Source organism: Solea solea, chromosome 14 (assembly GCF_958295425.1).
Source record: "Solea solea chromosome 14, fSolSol10.1, whole genome shotgun sequence".
NCBI classification, from domain to species: Eukaryota; Metazoa; Chordata; class Actinopteri; order Pleuronectiformes; family Soleidae; genus Solea; species Solea solea.
Window position 1 is genome coordinate 24,793,580 of NC_081147.1, and position 12,219 is coordinate 24,805,798.

The window sequence follows — 12,219 nt, forward strand, 5'->3', positions numbered from 1 at the left end:
AGATCATTTCATTTTCATTTGGAGTCCAGACTTTGGTGGTGATGGTGGTTAATGACCTGCTGAGTCTGATTGAGGGCGAGAGTTGATGAATCTGGAAGGAATGGACAGATGGGGAGGTGGAGTGTGAGCAAAAAAAGCAGCACGACGCAATGAAGGGCAGAAAGTGAATCACTTAAAATAGGGTAGGCTCCGCGAGACAGACGAGCCGTGCAGGTGTGCCGCTGTCGTCCTTGGATAGATCACACCAGCTAATGAGCGGCTCGGCATAGTGACGGGGAATTAGGTTAAGATCTGAGGTAAGACATGTGAGATGAGTCACATTACAATGGATGAGAAATTACACTACATAGGGTGCATTATTGAGAAGTCATTTGAGACTGAAGCACAACTTTTGACAGGATACTTCCTGTCAAAAGAATGAACTAAATTAAAATAAATGAACGTTAGGGGTAAGGGTTAAGCTTTTACGTGGCAACCACAACAGGAAGTCGCCGTGTCTTCAAACAGATTATGCAGTGACATCACTTTATGAGCATAATTTGAGGAGACAGGGTATTTATTTATGGAGGAACAGCCTAATCTCACCAGCAGCAAGAAGGACCGTGTCTTTGTGATCATCTTGTTTGTTGTGAATTATTCTGCCAGACCGTGAGAGGACGGAGCGGCCCGTGTCACTCACTTACCAAAGAGTGATAGTGAAGAAAGTACTTTACGCTGTCGTCCTCGCATGGCATCATAAAAGTGAATGTTTTCATGGCGTCGGTATCACATGGTTAAGCTCCAGCACAGCAATGTTGAACAGAGGCTCGACTTGAGGAGATTATATCACAAGTCAAATTGCACTTTCTGTCAGAAAGAGTGCAGTTATGCATTTTCTCCAGGTCATTCAGCCTTAGTAGTCTTTCGGAGCAGGGTTTCTCAATCCTGGTCCTGGGGACCCGCCGCCCTGCATGTTTGAGATGTTTCCTTGCTCCAACACACCTGATTTAAATGGTCAGCTCATCAGCAAGCGCTGCAGAAACCTGACAACGAGCCATTCATTTAAATCAGGTCTGCTGAAGCAAGGAAAACTCTAAAACATGCAGGGACCAGGACTGAAAAACTCTGGGACAGAGCATCAAAGAGTGTCTGCTGTATAAAAGATAATGTAAAGATAAAGTTATCATAGCCCAGTACTAATATATAACGTATTTACACACTAATATAGTATAGGCTAAAAATAATAGTAATAGTTATAGCAATAACTGCATTGTAGTGATGCTGTGTCCTACATCAGTCCCCTGTTGCCGCTGGTTTGCAGGAAGTCTGATTGCGCTTTGTCCTTGTCATATAGCTGCTGAAGTTTCAGGTCATTTTGGTTCCATTTTATGAGCAAACTTGGCAGAAGTCCACATTCTTTTTTGCCCCTGATCAATACCATTATTACTTTAATTACCATCGATATGTCTGTGCCAGCTGGCTGCTTTTTGAGGCGTGACATCTTACTGAGGGATTCATGTTTTCAGTCACAGCAGGCCGAGCATCTCAATGCAAGTATTTTAAAGTACTACATGTGTGTGATGTAGTATCTCTACATTCAAATAATCTGAAAGCAGCAGGACAACTGGTATATTTTTTGAGTAGTGTTCTCAATTTTGTACTCACATTTGTCCTCCAAGAAGAACCAAGGTCGGTGGAACCGGCACAGCTGAGCAGTTTTGTTTCTCTTTTTGGCATTTACTGCATTTAAACCTTTTAATTCTTAACACAACGTTGGGCTAATTTGATTTTGAAATGTTTCCCTGTGTTTCACGTTGAGTCAGTTTTCAAATACATAATAAAAGAGACGTCAGTGTAAAGTCTTGTATTGATCTGCCTCAAGCCGTACCCAATAAAAGTTGTTTGTTTTTGAAGGACAAAGGGATTGATTGTAAATCTGTGTCTTTGTCTGATTTCTTCTCTTTTACAGGAGACAATAATGGGTGGCCGCATCTTTTCGACAAATACTTTGGAATGCCGAGCTATAACACCAGGACCAGGTCCAATATATGCTGTAAGTGATGCTGTTCTGTTGCTTAGCTGCAATTTTAGACCGGTTTTATGCTCTTGTGAAACATCTAAAGTTGGAGGGTATAAGGAAAAAGGAACACAACCTTGAATCATGCTCGCTGCTGACTTTCTGACGTTTACTAACTGTGGTGTCATCATAGTCCTTCACACAATAGAGCACAAAATTGGCAAGGAAGCTCTTCCTCTTTCTAAAGATAATAGTAGTAGTAGTCGAAGGAGATCAATGAATATAAATATAATTGTCTTTTTTCCCCCTCATTTTTGTTTATTTCTTGGTGGTTTTATTTTGAAAACGTGTGTTTTTTTTCCTTTCCAGTATGTCGATATTAAAAAAATAAAAAGTTTAAACTGACGTGTGGGAAGGGAAGTGTAATAAATAGCAGGTGCAGAGTTTATTTCTGTTAGTTCCTTTTGTCCCTGCGCTGATAACCGTGTAATCAGTGAGAGTGAAGTGTGAAGTGTCCCAGGCTGATTCACGTGGAAATGGCTTCTGGGTCAGTGTTGATTACGTGTCAAAACCTCTCACAGTCAGGCTTCAAAGAACCTGAACTGTGCCTTTAAAGAGTCGTAACAAAAATACCTGTGAGGATTCTTACGTGTGTTTTAATGGTCTGTATATACAGTACACAGTAGCACCTTTCTTGTCTTGATGACCACTCAAAGCCTCTTCACTCATTCACACCCGTTCCCTCGACTGAGCCACCTTCTGTGTGTGCGGTATCCCCTCTACTGTTCTATTTGTCAGCATTAAGAGAGACATAGTCATTCATTTATTACTTCAGGGGTACTTCACCTGTTGCGGCCGCTGGACATCTTCCTCCTTAATTAGCCTTGAGTTAGATGTGCAAATTGGTCTGTGTGGTCCCTCGCCCGCCTCGCTGATGGGGCTGCCGAACCTCTAATTGTCTCCCTCCCAATGGAAGAAGACTGAGAGTCAGTGCGCCTCAACACTGAGTAGCTGGTTTGTGAGTTTTGCTTTGAGTCATGCTGAGTGGCATATCTTTGAATCTTTGGCTACAGGAACTTGATTCCGGATTGATGTTACTTTGTCTAGAGACAAAGTAACAGTAACAAGTAAACAGAGTTAATTTCAAGTGGAGTTTTATTTCTGTTTTTGACTGATCAGCACTTCAGCTCTTTCTTTTGAAGTTTCCTTTGTTCATTTGTTTCTGTTCTGTTTGAACAGCATCATCAACTCCATTGTAAAACAAATGATTTTATTTAACCACATTACATCTTGGTTATTTATGCTGCTTCCCTTCTAACCCTAACGTGCTGGGACGTGACAGTACCATGACTGGGCCACACAGTTGGTGTAGTGGTTAGAATTCATGACCCGGTCAGAACAAGGGCCTTTCTGCATGTTTGCATGTTCTCCCCATGTGTGCGTGGGTTTTCTCCGTGACCCTCATGTGGAGGATAAAGTGGTAGGAGATGGATGATGGTGCCATGACTGGAAGTGCTTTTACAGGAGGACACCAACTGCAGGTACTTGAGCTGTACAAAAGTGGACATAAAAGTCGTTTCTGAGTCTTATCTCTCTGTCTGTCTGTCTGTCTGTGATGGAGCTTCAAGTCACAATCTGGATTACGTGTTGTTAATCTTCTGGGCAGTTGATATGTGGAGCCATGGTTAATACTGCACTCGCTGGTGCACATCAGTGAAAGGCTGCACATTTCCATATCATAAACATTTCCATTCAGTCAGATTTTGGTGCAGAGTAAACCTCCGTAACTTTGAGGTCCCTGTTAGTTGACTTCAGTCTGACTCTGTATTTGGAGTTCAGTGCTGAGTCATAACACACAGTTGCACTTATGTTTATGAGTCTCTAGGGAATATTATTTTTATCTGAAATGTAATTTCCTGGAGTTATCTGAGCTGTGTGTGGATAAGTATTCTGTGTGGGTGCGTGTGCACTCGGCGTGAACACGGCTCATTTTAAGTGGAGAAAAGTCCTCAGACTAAAATTCTACTAAATGTATGGAAATCCATGCGTTGTGTATGCAGCGAGGAAAATAATATGCTGCAAAACATCTGTCGCAGAAATGGAGCGGAGTGTTTTTAAGCAGCACAGGCATCAGATAAAGTGTTTAAGTGTTAAAGTGTCTCGTGTGTGCAGTTCCATTTTAGGGTTGCCTTGGCGATGGAACTCTGGGTCTTCAGGTGTTTTTGTGTATTTGCAGATTTGTAATATTACAAGCATTTACTATATATAAAAATAGCCCTTTTATTCAGATCCAGAAGGTGAAGCTAAAGTAAAGAGTCAAGTAGTGTTAGAACTGTATAATGGAAAAGCACCATAAGAATTAATTGTGTCACTTTAAAGCGGAGCCTGAAGGTTTTTACAATGCTTTCAATCAGAGTCTCCGTTTAATGTGAGTGACTGATATCTTAACACAAAAACTTTCTTTAAAACCTCAATATGTGGTGAAAACTTTCATTTCTAGACTTAACGACCCCTGAATCACAATATGCTTCATTAGCACACACACACACAGGATGGCCGTCAGTGTTTTATATTCATAAACCATTATTCATCCAGAAAGAAACATGTCCTGGATCTCAGTGGGCATCCCAGAAAAGCTGCAGGATATATTTAAATAAAAAAAACACCCAATAATGATGGAGTGATTGTTATTCTGTGGAGGCTCCTTGTCTAACTGGTGGTATCATCAGCCTCAGTCAGAACCAGAAGGAGCATTCTGACCCTTCCCTGCTTCCGGTGCTCACCACTTACTCTAAAGAGATATAACAATGTTAAAGTGGTATTGTTATTATTCATTGTTATTTATAGTGTAGTATAAATATAATCCCAGTCTTGTTGATCACGCAGTGATTAATGAAAGAGTCATGGCAACATTTTCTTTTTTATGGCATATTTCATACGACATCTGCGTCATTATTTACTTACAAGGACACCTATTCATCGTTGTTGTTATAAAATAATACAGCAGTGCTGATTTGTGTCGTTCTGCATTAGCCGTTTTTATAAAATAAAAGTTTTTTCCGTCAGAGGAACTGTTTCAAGGCAGTGTTCACAACAGCAGAGACACACGCACATTGATTGACCTCTGACCCTCTGAATTAAATGACCTTTTCAAACAGTTCAAAGGATCCTGTCCTAATAGACCTGTTTTTATTGGAAGTGCAATGTTGTGTAGGCACCGAGACAAAGGAGCAACTCAAAGGAACGTGTTCAGCTTTGGTTTTCTTTTTGTTTGACCCCTCTCTTTCCTGTTCTCTGGGTTTCTCTTCGTCCTTGTTTTGACCAAAATCCTTCAGCACTTCCGTGGTTTGAAGCTTCTACAAAACTGTGGCCGACATAAAAGGGAAAGTAACCCCTTTTATTATTTGCTTTGGCGAATATCAATGGACTGGATGTCACTTAAATGATTATTAAATTAAGTAAATGCTTCACTCAGCACATGTAACGTGCTGTAAAGAAAGTGGAGGTCACATGACCTCATTAACATCATCTCTAATGATGAAAGAATGTAACGTAATGTAAGTTATTTATTTTTTAAATGGCTACTGATAATTGGCTAAGTTGTTGAAAGGTTATAAAAGACTATGTCAGGCTCATATTGGTATCAGGGAATAAAAAAACATAATAGAGTTACAGTGAAGATAAAATCTGTACATTTATGTTGCTGAGAACAGATGTGCCTGTTTCCTTATTAATACAAGTGCAAAAACACGCACAACCTGAATTAGACACTTTCACTTCTTTCATGGATGTTTACAAAGTGTCATCAAACATGATTTGCTTTTCATTGAAGACAATTCAAACGCGGTAAACAGGGTCATGTTGACCTTTTTGATCACATGTATCTCATTCTAACTGGGATGTAATTAAAGTTAGCTTTACCCAGGAATATATCTATTAAGCAAAGATGAGAGACCCAGATCTGTTATTGACTTATCTCAGCACTCCAGGTTCCGCTTTTATTAAAAGTCCCTGTAAAACAAATATGAAGAGTGGCTGAAAACAGCCGTTGAGTAAAGAATTGTGGCCGAACGCCTGAAAACGGTCTCTCTCTTGTACTCTGCTCAACATTTCTTTGGCCTGATGATGCACCATGAGCCGTAGTTAGCATAACCCCAAATACTTACAATATATAAACCCTCAGCACACTTAATCAGCAGTTTACCATTCACTCATGAGTCACCGCACCGGCTGCCGTTGGTATTGAAAATGTGTCTTACCTTGATGTTAATACAGCTCTGCCACTTCATTTGTAAAAAGACTCCTGCTGTGAGGCTGCAATACCACTGATTGACAAAGAGGGAGACAGAACGCTCTCTCTCATTTTGTGTTCCTTAAACACAAAAATTGTTAAATTTAAAACATTTTCGTAGTGGATTTGGTCCTAATCTGAACATGTGTTACTGACTCTGGTTTGTTAACGTGAGCGCTGTGTTCGCAGTAATTTTGCATCCAAACAGAGGACATTTGACTCACATTCACTCTTTAGCTGGGACCGAAGCACATGAACGTTGTTCAGGGTGCAACAGGAGCAACCGCCCATGTAAGGTGCCAGCTTCCTGCCTGGATCCCCAGTCGTGAAGGGGTATGTCTGCCCAGACCAGGACCACACCAAGGAGCACTACCAGAGCGATGGCACTGGCCCCCACTACACTCCAACTTTCTCTAATCCTTCATATTTGGTTAGGGTCACAAAAGATCTTTAATTTCTTAATTGAGATAAACTTAATTGAGACTACATTGAGCTGGCCAAAGTTGCAGTTCTGCCAAACCTCTCCAGGCTTTGACACTGTGGCACTTTAGTACAATGACCAGTGGATTGACGTATCCTTTGATGTCGCTTGTTCTCGCCTTGTCGTGTCCTCAGTGCTGGGTGTTGTTCCAGAGCTCTGCCAGTGCCGGGACCTTGAGCTGGACTGTGACAGTGCCCAGCTTACAGATATCCCAGTGGTGGCCATAAACGTCACCATGATGTAAGTAGAAAATAACCACTTTTTTCTTCTTCTTTTTTTTTCTATCAGTGACACAAAAAGCTGAAGCCTTTGTCGTTGACGTTGATGCATGTACCACTCAGGCTGCCTTTCAGTGCCACAGAATGAGTGAGGAACTCTGATGGGAGTGAAGTACCTAATGCAGTGCTATCACATTGAATTGATGAGCAGTGCGTGTCCTTGAATGTGTTGAAATTGCACGAGGCGTCACCACAAAGACTCTGTTTCGTCGTGTCATGAAATGTTTCCTGTCAAAATCCCTAATGTCCGGCTTTGCGATGGATATGCGCGTGGCGTGGGTTTCTGCTGTTTCCCACGCAACATACTGTAATGTGCAGCTTCTGCCGTGTCTTACATAGAGTTTGGATTTGAAAATGATGCAATACTAGTAAAGTACTCGCACTCATTCCCTTGCATTTCTTCATCGTATAACGTCAAACTGTATTTGAAGCCCGTCAAGTGAAGCTTCCCCTCCACTAGATGAGAATTGCCTTTCCGATTTTAGGCTAATTTGAACAGATTATCTGGCCAAAATGATCCTGTAGCGCGAGGAGTTAACAGACTTCAGTGTGTGTGTCCTGCGGCTGGACCGGCTGCGTCTCGTCTGTGCTCTCTCAGGATTAAAACGTTGAAAAATCAGTCATGTCGTGTCTGTTACGCGATCAACTAAATGCTAGGACTCTTCGTCATGAATCTGTCTGTGCTTTACACATTTATGTGGAAACAGAAACGGGACATAAAAATAACTGCACGTGGGTCTTTTTATAGTTAAATAGAGAGTTTATTAATAGTTAAAGCCTCTCTATCTGTCGCATATGTGACAAACGTATTCAAGAACAAATTATTGCCACCAAAACGCCTTTTGTTCCACCGACGTGACGTGATGTGACGAGGACACAGAAACGTTACCGTAAGTGTTTGATAAAAGTTAATTGTCCTTTTTTTTTGGCTGCACTTGCATAACCTCTAATATTAATGCAGTTATCCAACACATTGGCTTTCCCTGATTATCTTTCACAGTGCATAGGCCCGGTATAACTTACTTAATTGATTTTTTCGGACTCTGTAATATTTTGCAGTGCGCTCAGCTTCTAAGTTTAAAGTGGAGAAGACAATTTGATGGCTGTGAGCAGAGTGTAAAACCTTGACCAAGGGCTTATATTCTACTATGTTTGTTTTGACAATGGTCCAAGAAGAACTTCATTAAAATCATATGTTTTTGTTCTTATATGCTTTCTTAATATACCCACAGTATATTAAATATTCTTATGAGAACACCTGAGAAGTTAATGATCTCAGTCACTAGTTTCAGATGTTGTTTTTGTAAGTTTTGTTCCCATTCAGAGGAAAATAGACAATAAAACAAGGCACAAAAGCTGTCATGACGCTGGCCAACCCCAGATGTTGAGGCTTTAAAATGAGGTTTGAGTTTATCCACGTTCACTTATGCTCTATGACTCCACCATGGCATCATTTCAAATCACAGTCCAAGTTTCTGTCTTCACACTATCGTGTCTTGTTCAATCTGTCAAAGATAGATGGAACCAAAATATAACATCCTCACATATTTGGCTTTTTTTATAAAATGACATCATATCAAAGCTTCATATATATATATATATAAAAAATAGTTCTCGGTTGATGACCTCGTTGATAACCTATTGATTAATTGCCCAATTAAGGCAGGTTTGGTGTTAATGATCCATCCATTTTCCTGTTCTCATTTAGCTGCTTATATATGCGAGCACACTCGTCGGGTGATGACCCGCAGCTCATGATGTTAATCACAGTGTTTGTCTCACAAGTGTCTTCAGTTTAAACTTCACTCTGTTGTAACAGAAACAGGCGAAACACAGTCATAGTAACCACACCAGGCACAGTTCAGTCCCACCTGAAGCTTAAATCTATTGTTTCCTAATGTTATTAGTGAACACGATTGTCCTGTGGCTTATATTAAGCTGCTAACTCACCCCATCTCGGCTCGGTCACGTTGAGATTAGAATCTCGTCTAATCTCATTGTGACTTCCTAGTAAAATAAAAAGTTTAAATAACTAATCAATTGGTAAATTGAAAGCTTTGCCTGGCGCCTCAGCTCCCTCTTGACCACAGCGGATGACCACAGTGCCCACATTTCTGCCAGCGCATCAACAATCTGCCTGTTGATCTCCTGCTCCATCCTTCACTCAGCAAGAAAATGCTTAAACTCCTCCCCACGGAGCAAACCCTCAACCTGGAAATCAGATCTCATAAATATTAATCTCCTCTTCGGCAGCCAACGTTCATCGGGTTCAAATAAGACTTTTCTTCCACTGCTGCTGTGTGACTCCGTGTTTAAATAGTGTGTTTCCATACAAACTCTCCGCAGTCTGTGCCATGAATGTATTATAAAAACTACAAATCCATGAAAGAACCTTGCAAAATCCTATAAATCTAATCGAAATAATTCCTGAGTGTCTTCACTTAATATGACGTCTTGAAACTTTTTATAGATGGCCATTCAATATTGTCGCCCCCCCCCCCCCCCCCCCCCACCCCCGCATAAAATGAGAATGAAAATAAAATTCAAATTATCCTTGGGAAAATATTCAACGCCACTTTTTAACAAGATCTGAGGCACTCAAAGTTTTTATAGGACCAAAAAAGAGCAGCGTGTTGCGAATAACCCTCAGGCTTTCTCAACCCAGTGCGGTGGAAGAAGGAGCAGTTGGTAAATTGATGATTAAATGTTGCTCCAATGGCTAATCCTTTACAAAAAGATAAACAGGTGTTTGCAATCTCCTGTGAAATTAACGGAACGTTCAGAGTACTCCCCGTTCGCTCAATACTAATGGTAACCTTTAAGAAAACAGGGTTTAGAAGGTTTAGAATTAAGAATGTAAAAAAAAAACAGTTTCTTGTTTGTTTACTGGAGCGCTCCGGAGCGTACCATCGCACCAGAAATAACAGTGTCCTTAAATGTTTTGTAAGAGGGTGGCGAGCCCACAGAGGCAAGAAAATCTCAATACTGACACAATCCAAGCGCTCGACAGTGTCGGTGAGCGTGGATGATCCTTTAATCGCCCGTTAATCCGTTAAAAGCTTTCAAATCAATGACTGAAAGGAATGATAGAGGAGTACTTTTGAGCTTCTTTCAGATTATGAAGGAGAATAAACAGGCTACAGTTTGGCCTGTTTACAGGTTTAATTCCCCGGTAATTGACCCAGTGATAAAAGTTTGTTGTTTTTTTGTTGGTTATTTTGTTTGCTGTTTTGGGAAAAACTGTAAACCTTTACAAACAGAAGTATTCAAACATTCTCTTTTCTTTTTTAGTTTCAAATGACCACCTCCGTCATCACAGTTTCTGTTTCTTTTCTTTTTTTTAAGGAACCTCACAAATTGTAAAATGCATAACCTTGAAAATGGTCTTTGTGTCCCTCAGGTCTTTACAAAGGAACAAGCTTCAGAGACTGAAAGAAAACACGTTCTTTAAATACCAGAGCCTACAGAAACTGTGAGTTTATCAACATTAATAAACCATAGAATTCATTCATTTCAAGCATCTTTTCCTACTGTTCTGTACTTTTATTCATTCATGTTTTGACCGCACATATTCACTCAATAAAGCCGTTCTGATAACAAAAAATAATAGAAGAATAGAAGATTCACAACAGGCTAAGAGAACTGCAATTCTTTTTTTTTCCTGTTTTCCAATTCCTTTTCATTCATTCCTGACTGACGCTGTTTATCAGCCTCAAACAGTTGCACTGTCTGTGCCGGTGGGAGAATAGGTTTGATCCTCCGCCAGAAACCGTTTGCCTGCGTCGCACTTTCAGCTTTCAGTTAGTGCCTCGATAGATTCAAACTAACAAAACTGCTCGTGTGAGCAGGGATGTGTGTCATTGCACATTGTTAGATATGAGAGATTAACTCTGCCATTGTGTGTGTGTGTGTGTGTGTTCTGGTTTTATTAAACGCGGCAATAGAGTTATTGTTTTCCGTTCTTTCTGCACACAGATACCTTCAGTACAACAGAATCCAAGATGTGAGTCCCGATGCATTCAGGGGCCTGTATAACCTCACGAGACTGTAAGTTTGTTCACTTTTTTTAACACATGTTGCTCAGTAACGAGGCGGACAATCATAACAGCGCGTTAACACAGTATCCCAGATGGCTGAAGTTGCTCAGTTATTGTCACCAGGCATGTTGCTGTCTCACTCACAGCTGTGCGCCTCAGTCGACTGAACCCAATGCAATGTGGCCAACGTGATAAGCCGACAGTTCTGCTGAGCCTCACTTCCACATTGATCGCTGTATGTTTCTTAATTTCCGTGTAGAATCTCTCGCCGGAACCTTCTCTGTGCTGTTAAAAGTCATGTCCTCCGTCTGAGTGTCTTGAATTACTGAGCATAGCAGCTGCATGAGGACAATAACAACGTAGAGGTAGAGGACACATGAGGAGCATTAAAGCTGATGGGTTCCGTCTGTGTCATTAGCTTCTATGTAACGTTACCATGGGAACAATGACATGAGTCGACCCTTCCAAACATCTGTCTGTTCATTGGCTCGGTTATCCAGGTCATCGTCACCTTCAGAAGTTACCTGTTGTTCTGGTAACTTCCAGAGTCTTTAGCCTCTGGAGGTGGATCGCAAGTCATGGTGTGACGACAGGTTACATTTATTTATATTAAAAAATGACATAGTAATCAAATCCAACTGCATTTAAAAAAAAAGTTTGTGATAAATGTCCTCAGTTATGGTTCTGGGGGAGTTTTTGTAAGGAAACCTAATTCTCCGATTCAAGAGGAAGACCACTCTTTTATAGTTGGCCACAAATATTAGCTACAATTGAGTGGATAGGTGGAGTAAGTGAGTCTCATAAATCAGTGTTTCCCTACCCTGGACCAATGGTCAGCTCATTATCAAGCTCTGCAGAAGCCTGATAACATGCTGTTCATCTGAATTAAGGTGTGTTGGAGCAGGGCAACATCTAAAACATGCAGGACAGTGTTCCCTGAGAGCCACACTGTTATAAATAACCATAAACCACTGTTTGTGACCGGTTCTGAAGATTTCCAACAATGTCTAACCCATGGAAATCTGAATTATTTGAAGAAGATGTGGCCACTCCTCAGACATATAATCTGATAGATACATTGTGGACATAAACTGTCTGTAGTTTTCAACCCGCAACCAAACAAAGGACAATCAGTG

General features: G+C 40.8%; 1 protein-coding gene across 2 annotated transcripts in view; it reads left to right on the plus strand.

Moving 5' to 3' along the window:
* The window catches only part of rxfp1 (relaxin family peptide receptor 1), a 73,357-nt gene that overhangs the window by 41,783 nt on the left and 19,355 nt on the right, over nucleotides 1–12,219 (plus strand). For both annotated transcript variants that reach the window (XM_058648932.1, XM_058648933.1), the window contains exons 3-6: nucleotides 1,949–2,032; nucleotides 6,903–7,008; nucleotides 10,447–10,518; nucleotides 11,022–11,093. In XM_058648932.1, the coding sequence (XP_058504915.1) occupies nucleotides 1,949–2,032; nucleotides 6,903–7,008; nucleotides 10,447–10,518; nucleotides 11,022–11,093 (334 nt within the window). The remainder of the gene's footprint in view (nucleotides 1–1,948; nucleotides 2,033–6,902; nucleotides 7,009–10,446; nucleotides 10,519–11,021; nucleotides 11,094–12,219) is intronic.